Here is a 15,178-nt window from a genome sequence, read left to right as displayed (position 1 = left end):
GCTTCCAGCACCTTGTTGAATCTATGCCACAAAGAATTGAGGCAGTTCTGAAAGCAAAAGGGGGTCCAACCCGTTACTGGCATGGGGTACCTAATAAAGTGGCCGGTGAGTGTATGTAGTAGCAGAAGCTGAACTTAATAGAAAGGGTTGGCCTGTGTGCAGTGTTTGCACAATTGCTTATCTTTAAAAACCGATATCTGCACATGAATGCAGAATCTGTAGGCAATGGTATAATTTTTGTTTTGGAAGCATTTCACTACTACATTTTTGTAGTTTTGACCAATCAGGTTTGAGCGGGCTTTGGTTGTATGCAGGTAAATAGTATGTGTGGGGAGCAATAGAGATGGAATGCATTGGCCGAAATTCATTCTGGGAAATGATTGGCTATTTTGTGACAACAATGTAGCTCTTTTTTATTTATTATTTTAATTTGTATTCATTTATCTGCATTCATATGCAGATATCTGTTTGTCCCGGATATCCATTATCCGTTGCTGGCTACACCGGAACCCCACAAATATTGGCCGTTGCCCCCTGAGGCTAAATTGCCATCAGACCATTAGCTGATAGTTTCCAAGATTGCACACATGCAAACTTTATACACACTGTCTCATATACTTACTACTTGTCATGATACTATACTGTTGTCTCTGTCCCACTTGTAGTGACCGAGACAGATTGTGAGACAGACTAAAATGTAATTTGTGCTCGTAAATGGAGGTAGTTTTTGTGCAGGTTTCTGTAGGGTGTGTGTGTGTGTGTGTGTGTGTGTGTGTGTGTGTGTGTGTGTGTGTGTGTGTGTGTGTGTGTGTGTGTGTGTGTGTGTGTGTGTGTGTGTGTGTGTGTGTGTGTGTGTGTGTGTGTGTGTGTGTGTGTGTGTGTGTGTGTGTGTGTGTGTGTGTGTGTGTGTGTGTGTGTGTGTGTGAAGGTGAGGCAAGGTTGTTATGTAGGGGTGAAGTGGACACCCCTATGGTAGCCCTCTGCCTGCTGGCACAGGAGGCGAAGGGGCACAAGACTGGCATCAATTACATAGTGAGGGAGGGAAAAGTGTGTGTATGTATGGTGGGGTTTATTTCTTTATTTAAAATCAGTGTTTCATGCCTGTACGCAGTCGGTTCCAGTGAGAGCAAGGCACTAACACGGTCAGGTTAGGGGTTTCATTCCCACTGGAGCTGTGAGATATGAGTGCTAAAAATGTATGCGTCAAGGGTGCTGCAAGGTGCTTTGGATAAAAGGATCCACCAAAGAGCATATGTTATGTTAATTGCTCTTTCTAGAAATATCCACTCTAAAGTAGAAGTTCCATGGCATAGGTTAGTATAGTAACCCTATTAAGACCAATAGAAACTTTATTTAAAAAAAGGCCCATAATAATTTAATAATAAGATGTGGATATGACACTAATGTTCCTGACTGGTCTGCATCTAAGCCTTGTTACTTAGTGTTATTTCTCTCCTCTTGCAGTGGGATACTGTATGTGGTCCTCCTTCCTTGTATGCTATCGTGGATGTCTCTGTTTTGTTAAATGGAACCTGTTTTTACTTTCTGCTCAAAAAGAAAAAGTCTAAGAGACTTATGGTCTTTATTAAAAGGGTGGTGTGTCAGCTAATAAATATCCCCTCTCTCCTTTTCTCTCTTTATATTTTGTCCCTGCTTTTTTTTTTCTTGAAGATGGTTTTGTCTCTCTCTCTCTCTCATTCTCTCCACCTTCTTTGTCCTTCCCTCTTTCTCTCACATTCTCCTTACACACACACTCCCTCTCTCACCCTCTCCATCTCCCTGGGGACAATTTTCTTTTCTTAAATAAACTGTCAAGGCTAGTGTTAAAATATGGGCCTTACATGGGGTGAGCGCGACAAGGCAAAGGCATGGGGCCCTGGGCTGGTATAAAACATGGATAATATGCTGTGAGAGGTAATTGTATCTTTTAGCGCTGAGATGAGTAAAACAAATGTCTCTCCACTCCATCCTCTCTCTTTCTTTCTCTTTATTTCCTTTCCTCTTCTTCCTATCTCTTTCTTTACACACTGCAGCCATGCTAATATGATAGAAAGAATATTGGCTGTACATCAGAGCTGCTAACAGTTCTTAGTGGGTAAGGACAAGTATACAGGCGGGAGGGAGGAGTAAAAAGGGATGGAGAGGGTTGGAGGGTGAATAACAAGGAGAGAGATAACAGAAGAATGAGAGAGTTGGAGAAGGAGACCGGGAAAGGTGACAATGTGCCTGGAGATGCAAAAGTGGAGAGCTGGGGATGCATAAAGTCACATAACAGTTTTTGATTTCATTCACTTTGGTTTGTATTTGGAGGGCAGGAATATCTAGGAATATCCTGCAAGCTGTTCAAAATCAAAAATCAAAATCTTCTGAAGGTTAAGGAGATTTCTCATTCTTCTCTTCAGCTTTTGTTGGCCTGACCCACCTTCTCTTTCTCTCCCTGTTCCATCTTTACTTCTTAACCCCCTCCTATTTCTTGAATTCTAGAAGAGCCAATGGGGTTTAGTTCCATACAACCCCATTAATTCTGACAGGACCCAGATATTACTTCAGTGTCAACAAGTCAGTCTTATTTAAGACCATTTTTGACCATTGATTTTACTCCATTCATCCTCTTACATTTCTCTTCCTTTGCCTTCTCTCTCTTTCTTTATCCATTGTGTAATTTCCTTTTCAGTCTTTATCCAATGTTGTCTTGCATTTTTTAGTTTGTGTTTTTGACAGTTAATAGTTAGGATTGACAGGAAATGGAGTAAGAGGGAGGGAACTGGGATCAAACTGGGGTTGTGTGGTGTTATATGGTATGTGTCTTAACCCCTTGGTCACAAGGACGCGTTCTTTCTTTAACATATGCATTGCATCATTCCTATTATTTCTCTCTTATTTCATATTTCATTCTTTTTTCTGCCTCCTTAGTCTTCCTCAATGATGTCAAGAACACTGTCTTGCACTCCTTGTATACTATCCAAAATCTCTCTCTTTTTATGTCACTCTCCTTCCATGTATCCTGATTTCTTACCAAAACACCAGTGTTTTTTTCTCATTCACCAAACCTCTCTTCATCCAGTCTCTCATACTTTCTCTTTCTTCTTTCTTTCTTCCTTTCTTTCTTTTTCTGACCCTCCCCCAATGACAGTTTTACTGGCTGCGGAATGAGGTGTGTTATCAGTGATTGGCATGTCAGTCACAGGGCAACACATTTGGAGAAGAGCGGCTACGTGGAGGGAGTTTGGCGAGGCGGGATGTGTGGGGGCAGAGGCGGTGGAGTCAGGGATTAGAGGAGGTTAAAAAAAGGAGAGGAAGAGCTAGGTAAGGAAGGAAGGGTAGACAAGCATGAGAGAAGCAACAAGAGAGGGAAAGTTCTGAGGAAAAGATGTTTGAGTAAAGTTTAAGAGAGGAGGGTGGAGATGTGGGGATAAAAAGGAGAGATGGAAGATTGAAAGAGAGGGCGTAGGAGTACTGGAACTGAGAATCAAGGATTTTAGAGCAGAGGGTGTTAGAGGAAAATAAGTTGTTAGGTAAAGTAATTTTGATTGTTGTAGCCCAAAATCACTAATTTGTCTCAGAAGCCTTACAATCGTTACACCTAAAGCATCAAATTAACTTTTAAAAAATGTGTTTGTGTTCGGGCACAAGTTTGAATGACCTAATCTCCTTTAGTATACTGTATACATCCTGTATCAAGTGCTCAAGATGTAAATGGTTTAAATCTGTTCTATCGTTTCAATAAAAATATAATTGGTAGAGCAGAGGAGCTGAAACTGGTATTTTCGTGCTCGCGCGCGCGCACACACACACACACACACACACAAACCCATATACCGTGGAACATTAAGCTCCTGCATTGAGCCTTGCATTGCTTTAGCACTTAAATAACTAATCGGACAGCAGTAAAATATGTATCTAGAATTGGCTTCACATATGAATAAAATATGATTTTAAAGTCTTGTACTGTTTGATTCAGCAACATGTGTTTGGATAACACCTTGCTGTTTAGAATAATGACAATTAGTCTTATGAATTTCTGTGTTGTTGCTGTACTGGACCATGATGAATTGAAATGCTTTTGTCTGGTTTGCAACTGCACTATGACAGCTGTCTGTCTGAACCACCACTACATTTTGATTATTGCTGAGCATTTAACATTCAAATGACACAGACCGAAATTTCTTAATTACTAATAAAAGAATTCTTTCATATTATTTAAATTTTACTTTCAAATACAGAAGTTAGATCCCAAATTTTTGTGTGTACTGTAACTAAAATGATGTTGCCAAATCTGTCTTTTCTTTGAAATGGTAAAGTGAAGGTACTAGGGGACTGGATCAAGTTCACGGAAATGACCCAGGTCATCAAGGAGTGTTGCTGCAAGCCATAGGAACCTTATTACATAACATTGGGGTTATCTGTAGCTTTGTACAAACTGTCCTACCTTTTACTAATCTTGCATTGCCTTGCTTTGGAGTAAGGTCTGCTACACCACACATACGTTCTGTGATAGGAGAAAAAAAAAATCTGTTGTTTACATTTCTTTAAACCAATCCCAATCGTTTTGGGCGGCGCTAAGCTCTGGACGCAGCGATGGTGAATCTGCAAACTTGTCTTTGGGAATGAACTTGTTTTGGTAGAACATTTAAGTGAAGTTAACTGTTCATGCAATACTTTAAGTGAGCTAATTAAATTAGCTGGATACATGGTTAAATGTAATTTGCTCTAGCATGTGATGTATACTGTTCAAAATTTCAACTGAGCAATACATTTTTAATCTGCAAGATACAAACAGCTGTTTTTGTTCCATGGTGGTTAAAAAAAAAAGTAAAAGCTTTATATTATACTGTTATATTTTTGATTAAATATATTTGTATGATCGCCGAACAGCAAACTTGGGCTATTTTATACATATTATTTTTATATCAACCACCACTTACTTTAGTGGCCCACAGCTACAAAGTGAGCCTAGAAGAAACACTGCTGTCCACACTGTGTACTGAGCCATGGCTTGGCAGGAGTGTGAAAATCGAGAAGAGCTTTAGTCAAAATGCCAGTCTACAGATCACTAAAAGCTTTCCACTCAGGGTTTCCCTGAGCTTTTAGAGAGGCTTAGGTGGTAACATTGCCAATGGGGTGGGTTGTGCACAGGGAAACGGTACTTGAAACTCCCTAAGAGCACAGAAACCTTTTGAAAGAAATTGTTTAATAAGGAACAGATAATAATAAAACTTTCTTGAGAAAAAGAGATAAAAAATGTTATGGTACATCTAATTTAATAGTCAGGTAAAACGATGTTAGTGGTCCTTAGGTAATGATACAGTATATGAGCAATTATGCAACCATTTGTTTGGTCACAGAATGTCAAAAAAAGTCACAAAATAAGAGTGGGTAACATATTACATTATTTTTTTAAATTAATGTAAAAATGTTATAGGTGCCTGTTGTTAGTTTCAAAATTAGTTGTGGCTTTGCAGGAATGTTGCACGAGAAAACCGCTTGCAACCAGACCAGGTACAAATGGAGCAATGAATGGTGACAGGGACCTTGTGGGGTGCAGGGGTTAGATTCAATATCCTGGCCCAGCATTGAACCCTGCTAAACCCATCTCTCCTTCCATTTTCAGCTTCAATTTTAATGTCACAAACTCTGAGTTTGCAGGAAAGAGTAGCAAAATAATATATATAGTACAGGCCAAAAGTTTGGACAGACCTCATTCAATGCGTTTCCTTTATTTTCATGACTATTTACTTTGTAGAGGTCCCACCAAGAAGTATGGAGGAGTAGGTGTGATGGTGTGGGGGTGCTTTGCTGGTGACACTGTTGGGGATTAATTCCAAATTGAAGGCATACTGAACCAGCAGGGCTACCACAGCATCCTGCAGCGGCATGCCATCCCATCCGGTTTGCGTTTATTGGACCATCATTTATTTTTCAACAGGACAATGACCCCAAACACACCTCCAGGCTGTGTAAGGGCTATTTGACCAAGAAGGAGAGTGATGGAGTGCTGCGCCTCCACAGTCACCGGACTTGAACCCAATCGAGATGGTTTGAGGAGAGCTGGACAGCGGAGGGAAGGCAAAAGGGCCAAAAAGTGCTTAGCATCTTTTGGCACATCTCTCCTTCAAGACTGTTGGGAAACCAGTTCAGGTGACTACCTCTTGAAGCTCATCAAGAGAATGCCAAGAGTGTGCAAAGCAGTAATTAGAGAAAAGGGGGGCTACTTTAAGAGAAACTACAATATAAGACATGATTTCAGTTATTTAACTTTTTTGTTAAGTACATAATTCCATATGTGTTCTTTCATAGTTTTGATGCCTTCAGTGATAATCTACAAAGTAAATAGTCATGAAAATAAAGAAAACATATTTCGACATGCAGACAGGGCATGTAGAATTAGGTGCTCAATACTTGTGGGCTCTTATTGTAGCTTAGTATGTATCTGACAATGCATCCAGTGATGGTACCTTAAAGTGCTTTAGCTAAAAGCCCTCACAAAATACCTATCCTCTGCACAAAGGGAAGATAATAGGTATCGTTTTAAAATAGTAATTTCCTTTCCTCTGGGCTTAGTGGACACAGTCCAAATGAGACTAGTTATTAACACTAAAGAGTTCTCCAACTCCTCTTGCCTTTTTCCCCCTTCTTTCTTTAAAGAACTCTGAAGTTACTGCGGATGAAAGAGACAAAGAGAGGTAGAGGAAAGAGGAGGTAAAAATACAGATGGATGGGAAAAGGGGGAAAACAGAAGTAAAAGTGTTTGTGAAAGCTAACAAAGGGGAGTTGGCTGGGTTTCAAAAGGGCGCGTGGCGGCTAAGGAGGATGAAGTGCTTCAGGATTCATTTACATCAGGCCTGACAACTGCCTCACATCTCCCCAAGAGCCACACCGCTCCGACTTAGAGATTCCTAAAGAGGGCCCTTCTTCTAGCTCCCTCTCTTACATTCGCTCTCTGACTTTTCTTTTTCTCCCTCCTCTCTTTTTTTTTTTTTTCCTCTTTTCTTTTTTTCACTCATATTCTCTACTGCTCTTATGCGCTTGCTAGTCTTCAATCAGCCATCATGAAAGTGTCTGTCTGGGCTTCTTAACTATCCTCTGAGAGGCAGACACTTGTCTGGGCCTGCCTTCATCCCCTAAAGGCGTTTTTTGACTTGGACTTATTTCCCTCCTCGCACCTTTTCAACTTCCCTAAAGAGCTGACAACAAGTGAGAGCGACAGGGCAAGATAAACATGAGGGGAAGAGACAGGAAGGGAGATGAGAGGGGGAAGTCGTTGCCTGAGAGAGAAGAAGTAAAGATTGTTATGAAAAATAGGTAGAGAGCTGGAGTAAATGAAAACGAGGTGTGAGAACTTAAAAACAGAAAAAAGGGAAGGAATCAAATGACCTCGTGAGGAGGAGAAAGGACAAAGCGAGGAGGGCCCGAGCAGAAGAGAGATGAAATGAAAGAAAGGGCCACTTTAGTAAGACAGGGAGAGTCACGTTTATCAGTGGTTCAACAGTGCCTTTCCCAAACACAGTTATAGATGGGGTAAAGGGAGAGAGTAGGACAGGGCACATTCAACTTTTTGGGGAAGGTGAGCCCCTCTCCTGGAAGTATTTCTTTTTGCCTGGGTTTGATGTGAAAGCGAGCTGCTCCTGCTTTAACGAGGCTGTCGTGCAGTTTTTAATATTCATGCAGCAGATCTGGAAAAGGAGTGGAGAGGAGATTTTTGGTCAAACAGAAAGCTAATTTGCGGCTGAGGCAGTTTAGCCTGAGGCTCTTTCTGCTACTGGGGAAATGAGCTGGAAGATTAGCCGTATGTATAATTCACACACACACGGTCACACTCACACACATGCATACATATGCAAAAACACACCATTGGTGCGAGCATACACTTTTGTAGATAGATGCACATATGCGCACACACAGCAGCTGCCATTCTCTCTGAGACATTGTGTGTTACAGGAGTAACCTGCTGCTAGGCCTCTACTGCTGCATCTTCCCCTCAAACCGCTCCCTTACATGTACCTAGGTTCCACTGTGGTGCTCAGAGACTGGTAATGGTATCCAATGATGCTTGTATAAATGCTGATATATTAATTGATCATTGTTGTATTTGTTCTCTCCCAAAACCTGGTATACAGTTTACATGTTTTTCAGAAAAATAACAAATCGCACTTTGTGACAGCTTGGGCCTTTCTCATCCTAATCAAATGTTCATGCTACTCTGAAAATGAAACAAACTAATGTATTGTTTATCGATGTTTGATTGGTCAACATAGTGTAGCACTCACAGTTTGATGACATTTTTTGATTTGTTCCCACAGCAAATGTATACTGTTCAAAGCATCAAACTGAAAATACACATTAAATACAAAGCCTGAGTTCAAGCTGGTCAGCACATTGAGACCGGTCTCACTCTGCCTGAGTTTCAGGTCCATGACAGGCGTGTGAGTCTATTTCTGGATGGGCTTGAGGAGGATGGGACACCATTTGACACACAACCACTGACCGCCAGGCTATCTGATATCAGCGAGGATGGTGCCATGTGGGTGGGACTCAGCTCCAACGGTAAAGAGGTTTTATATATTTTTGACATGTGACAAGTTACATTGTTTTAAATCCAGATGATGTTTATAAAAGCTCAGATTACTTAAAGAAAATTCAATCCAATTACTGCCGGCCAAGGAATCCTCGAGAATCAGTTATACATTTTTAAATGTTTAAAACTTTAACAGAAAACTCAAATACATGGGAGGACTTTTTTTTTTTCAGACTTGAAATCTTAAGCGGGATCTCTTTTTTTTTTTTTTGTAACCTCCAAGTAGAGAAAAATTACCACTTAATTTATCTTGTCTGTATATCTAAATATGGTGTCAAAGGACTACTCTACCTTTATTCTCCTCCCAGCCTTTATCCCCCTTCAACTACACATATGTGATTGATTGATGGTGCCTGGGAGCCATCTCAGTCAATAGGAGAGAAATGGAGAGAAAAATGATATCCGTTCATCTTCAGAGTGATAAACGAGTGTTTTTCTTCTCGTTTATCAGGCATTGATCCCTAGTTCACAGCAGGTAGTATCTGATCAGCTGAAGTTCACATCAGTAGTTGTGATCAATGCAAGTGATTGGGTTGAGGGAGAGGGATTGTGTGTGTGTGTGTGTGTGTGTGTGTGTGTGCGCGTGTGAGAGAGAGAGAGAGCGAGCGCGCGCGTGTGTGTGGTTGAACAAGGGGGTGTCTGGTATTCTAATCGGTAAATTGATTATGCGATTGCTGATCAGATGAATGTGAATTGATTAACAACTGTCTGTTTTTGCCATGCTAACTGGAAACAGCGAGAAGTTGTCAAGAGAAGGGCTTTAAATGTCAACCACATTTCTAAAGTGGTCAATCGGGATAGCATTATTGGTTGTACAAAAAGGTGGTAATGGTAATAACAGAACAATACTAACTTCTGAGAGGACCTGTTTTGTCTAGTGGTGTAGTTGAGATGTTTCATATCATGCTTGAGTTCAGATGGTCACAAATCAGTTCAGGATGAGTTTTAATTATTGCAGGGAGTGAAACAAGAAAAATAAAACGTTGCGGGAAATACATACCTGTTGTTGTCATCTATTGCTGTATGGAAAGGTACCTGGGCTGCGTGCAGAATGAAATTAGATTGCTGTTGCTCATAGCACGATGGACAAATGCCAATACAAGGCCTTTAAACAACGGGTATATGTTGATGCATTGTAAACAGATACACCAGTTGCTTCAGTGTTATCTTTAAAGCTCTATCTAAATTACTAAACTCTTACTATTTCCGATAAACTAGAAGTTTGCTGTTGCTGTTACCTCCAGTCAAAAATATACATAACTCCTAGTTTCCTGTATTAACCGTCAGTTCTAACAACACAAAAACACAGAAAAGGAAACAGAGCGATGGATGACAGAAACTGAAACACAGAGAGAGAGAAGACAGAGACCTACAAAGAGAAGAGAGAATTAAGGCTTATACCTTGCATCATCCCAGTAACAATAGGGAGAGTGCTTTTCAGAGGAAGGCATAATCCCATTTCCACACGCTAAAGAAATCCGGAGCCAAAGCCTAAGGCTGCACAACCACACACTGTTCGAACACACTTACATCCCATAACACACTCTCTCTCTCTGTTTTACACAGACATACACCCCTCCAACATGAGCATGCCCGCACACACACACACACACACACACACACACACACACACGCACACACACTTTGTTTCTCTAAATTAAGGATGTGTTTTTGGAATACAGACACAGTGAAGCCTCCAACACACACACCTTCACAGACATGGCAGGGGTTCTGTCGATGAACAGAGAAGTTATCCGTCTTCTAAGAGTTGTTGTCAAACTAGACAGAAGTTTGTTGGACACTAAAAGATTTCAGCATTATCGTCTGTGTGGGTCTCTTATGGTCTGTCCAACATTATCACATATGTAGTGTTGTGTGTGGAGATGAGTTGGGGGCTTGCCTGCGCTCATTTTTGTTTGATGGTGTTTCTTGTGTGCAGTCCAATATTCTCATGTGAGTGTGGACTTTGTGCACATATGTTTGAAAGATTCCAGTTTATGTTTGATGGGGTTTGGGAAAATGTAATATTGGGTTCTGAAAACCTGCTCTGGGCATTGTTTATTAAATCTTATGACATTTATAGACCAAATTATTAAATAATGAATAAACAGTGTAATTGGTAGGTTACTCAGTAATGAAAATAACAGTTATTATCAGCTTACTCCACCTGATCTACTTTTAGAGTCTAGAAAAGGGTTTTTCAAATGTCTATACAAGGACCATCTACAAACAAGAATCACTTTAGTTAAAAACAGTGCAAGGAAACACTAATGGGTACACCCTGTAAAGGACAGGGTTTTGGATACACTTGGTCAGGCTTAGAAAGACCTGTTTGGGCCCTGGCCTTAAACCAAGCTAATGAAATGGTCCTTATAATCCCTTCTGCTCTCTAGTGGAGGCAAAGTGTAGACTGTGTCCGATCCTGTTTGGCATTGTATCATGAACTTGGCCATTATAAGCAGCTATGGGCAGCCTCACTTAGGTGCTATCAAGAAACTGATAAGATAATCTACTAAACACTGTGAAATCCTCTCACTCACTGCCTTCAGTACAAACCCATTAACACTTCTCTATGTTCTTTTCTCCTCTCTTTTCATCTCTCCAGGGTCTAATCAGTTCATTGGGCGAATGCAAGACTTTAGATTTTATCCTGCCACTCTGACCAACAGGTGAGTTGGATAGAGAGACAGGTAATGAACAGCCATGGGGAGAGAAAAAAGGAGCAATAAAAGAAAGACCAAATGAAATGAGTATTATAAAAGGAAAGGTTAGAAGTGAAGGAATGGAACTGTGATTGACATAGGAAGGAAGGGAAATGGTAGCTATAGATGGATAGATTGAATAAAGAAGAAGGAATACAAATTAGGAGAAAAATAGACATAGATACTTAATAGATTAAAGCAACAAGTGAAGATGAGCTGTATGGAAAGATAAAGGGAAAGATGGTTAGACGAAAGAAGGAAAAAGCCTAATCGTTGCATATTGAGATCCATACTGCTTCCAGAGGATTTTCCTGAGAATTCAATACGAGGCAATTAGTGTTTTGCTTACCAGTGATGAACTGCACACAGTGAGGACTTGGAGCTTACAAGTTTCTGTCATCAAGATTCGAGTAAAACAAAATGAAAGATTGAGTTTTCAAATTATGCCTTTGATTTTCCACTTTGCACTAATTGTCCAGTCAAAGGCCCGTCAACAGGTGTCTTAAAGGTGCCCTGCCAGAAAAAAACGTTTTTACTTGCATTTTTGGAAATTTGTTAGGTCCATATGTGTTTTTTTGTTTTGTTGTGAATGTGAAAATGAACTGCTACCTTCTCTGTCAGCTCTAGTCATTGAAAAGAAATAAACAGAGAAATCAAGCCAATTACAAAAGCTGGTCAGTCTGATGTCATGTTGCCTGAGCTCATTACTCATTACTTCACCACGCTAGAATGGCTTAAAACAAGGTAACCAAGGCATTTCTTCCACACAAAAAAGGAGAGAGAGTCCACGGTAGAACTTCAGACATTACCACAAAGTAATGAAATACGTGTAGCAGGGCACCTTTAAGGCTTTAGTGAGTAACCTTTTTTATATTAATGAGCATCCGTCTAGCTATTGCCAAATGAGTTGATACAAAGCTAGTTAAGACTATCAACTCCACAAAATTCTATCTGTATTTCTTAGAATGTATATATTTATCGAGCGTAGATAATTACTTCTTCTGAAGTGACCATTTTTTTTTTTTATCCTTAATGTCCTCCTTGGTTACAAGCAACTGTGTGAATGAGTGGTGGGGGGGCAATCACGGAGGGCTTGTATCATGTGGATGCGCTGACAGTTTTGTTGCCATTACTTAGAATTCCTCATCGAGGCGACAAAAACTAAGCCCTATAGCTTTAAGATTGTATCTCAAAATTAAGTTTTTGCTATGGTTTTTATTTTTTTGCTATTGTGTCTCCCTCCTTCCTATCTTTTCTGTTTACAAAAAAAAAATGTATTGGTCCTGGGACACGTTCTCATTTCTCAACATACCGTTTGTAATTGAAAAAAGAAAAAAGATAAATAATGACAAAGCCTTGTTTGGTCATTTTGGTTCATCCTTATAATCACTAGACAGTTTATTTAGAGTTCAAACCCCACATTTTGTGAGTTGTTGTTTTTTTCCCAAATGGTTTTATTTTATTTTATTTTATTTATTTTATTCTATATAAAACACAGCCGTGTAATTTTGGTCAAATCATTTCATGTTTATAATGAAATGTTTAACTTTACTATAAAAAACTGTTATTTATAATTATATTTTACTTCAGTGTTGTATTATAGTTCAATATTTGTCTGCTGTTTCTTTTTATCACAGGGAAATAGTGGAGGTGTATTCAGGGGTCCTGCCCCAGCTCCATGCCCAGTCAGAGTGTCGCTGTCCTCCCAGTCACCCAAGAGTTCACCCTTTAGTTGTGAGGTACAGTATCACAACGTCTTATATATATATATATATATATATATATATATATATATATATATATATATATATATATATATATATATATATATATATATATATATATATATATATATAGTATATATATATACTGAACACCAACATACAGTTAAGATACCTTAAACTTAAACTTCCACTGTTGACAGATACTGCATTCCCAATGGTGTTGAGGACACAACCAATGACAGAGTCTTAAGACTCAACCTTAATGCCCATCCACTCAGTTATATCAATGATCAGGACATGGGCACCACATGGCTTTCTAAGATCATGACTACAGAGGAAATGGATGAAGGAGTCACTATTACTGTGGATTTGGCAAATGGACAATACCAGGTAACTCATCTAATAATGCATACACGCAACCAAGCACATACACACATATTATTCCTCTATAATGGTAGACAGACGGATAGATGTGCAACAGACACACACTTTTTGACTTAGAATTACGGCAGGAACCGCTAACAACATAACAACCTCACCGTCCCCCCCCTTTTTAACACGTAGACACACTTCCTTGGCAACCTGGCCTATCAGTCAAGCTGGTCAGCGGAAATTTCAAAAGGAGAAAATACTGACGTTAGCATTGTTGTCAGAAAAGATAGTATTTCTACTTCATTCCGTGTTTCCTTAATATCTAATGACGCATTGGGGTCATTTTTGGAATTATTACAGTAAATATATTACATATTGGACCTATAAATCAATCTATCCATCATTTGTCCTCTGTGGATGTGGATATTGTTATCCTGAAACTGCCATCAGCTGGTAGTGTGAGCTGGTAAAGATACTTGTAATTACACTGGTCCAGTTGAATTCTGTTCGTCCATGCATCATACTATCTAAACATGTAATCTTAGTAGTACTGTCCCTCAGACAGTTACAATACCTGTCAGGCTTTGGGTTTGATTCTTGCAATCGACAATGTTTATTCTGTTGACATATGTTTGAACAACTTTGGGTACTTACAACACTTTCACACACCAACACTGTGTGTTAAACAGGAAGATGAACTCAGATGCAATCCACGTTTGACACCATTGACCCCTTCAGACTGTATCGCTAATCCCTAGTTGTTGCCATTCTATAAAACAGAAGAATTTTCATATTATTTTATATACTGTATGCTAGGCTTGGGGGCTATTGTTTTTTTCATACCTTTTATACCTTGACATTAACTGCTCAGTCACTGTTAGCTACTTTGGTCTGGACAGTCAAAAATAAATTCTGTCAGAGTGTTAAGTGGAAACACTACACACTGTACAGTATCTAGCTGCTTACGACTGTATGTGCAGTGGACAGTCGCTACATCCTCTTCCTAAGCACTGCAGTGAGAGACAGACGGGGGCAGAGGAAGAGAGAGATATTGGGTTGTCAACACTGGAGCAGTCAAAGGACTTGTCCCTCTTCTCTCTAAAGTGTGTATGTGAGTGTGGGCATGATTTTGGGAGCTGTCCTTACGTGGTAGCTCAACTCAAGTCCTCAGATAAAAGACACTTTCTGAAGTTTGGGTTGAATGTTTGTGTTTGTGTGTGGGATGTGGGGAGGGTTTGCGCAGTGGTGGTGGCTTAATGTGCTCCCTGCTGTGTAACCCTGTGTCCCAGCCCACACTGTAGTGGGACAGATAACACATACCACACACGTACCCACACCTACTCACAGTGACACAAATGGTTTATGTGTTCTAGGAAAGTGTGTGTGTGTGTGTGTGTGTGTCTGTCTGTTGAATACATATACATATGTGTGATGGCTGTTAACTAAAACCAGTAGTCATCATTTTCAACCATACAGAAACATGAAAACACGAGTAGCAAAACACTGCACAAGACCCGTCATTAAAATGGGATTTGTATCAATGCCAATACCATACTAATACAAATTATTAACACATTCTAATATAATGGCCTTAATATAATGTGATGCAAAACATAATAGCTATTACTATGGCCTCAAAAATTACTAAAGTGGTAAATAAATATGTATGTCTGATAAAGTGTTAACAAAAACACCGCCATGGTAGGATGTACTGCATGGTAGTTGTTTTAGATTGCTGTGCATTGTACAGGTGTACCTGTATTACCAATGTGGTTCTATTCATGCTAACCTGTACCCCTTTCTCT

General features: G+C 39.7%; 1 protein-coding gene across 1 annotated transcript in view; it reads left to right on the top strand.

The window, feature by feature from the left end:
• The window catches only part of ush2a (Usher syndrome 2A (autosomal recessive, mild)), a 203,705-nt gene that overhangs the window by 15,213 nt on the left and 173,314 nt on the right, over nt 1–15,178 (top strand). The window contains exons 6-9 of the mRNA XM_034877811.1: nt 8,409–8,544; nt 11,181–11,244; nt 12,915–13,016; nt 13,202–13,391. Coding sequence (XP_034733702.1) covers nt 8,409–8,544; nt 11,181–11,244; nt 12,915–13,016; nt 13,202–13,391 — 492 coding nt within the window. The remainder of the gene's footprint in view (nt 1–8,408; nt 8,545–11,180; nt 11,245–12,914; nt 13,017–13,201; nt 13,392–15,178) is intronic.

Source organism: Etheostoma cragini, chromosome 1 (genome assembly GCF_013103735.1).
Source record: "Etheostoma cragini isolate CJK2018 chromosome 1, CSU_Ecrag_1.0, whole genome shotgun sequence".
NCBI lineage: Eukaryota > Metazoa > Chordata > Actinopteri > Perciformes > Percidae > Etheostoma > Etheostoma cragini.
This window is presented reverse-complemented; position numbering and strand designations above follow the sequence as displayed.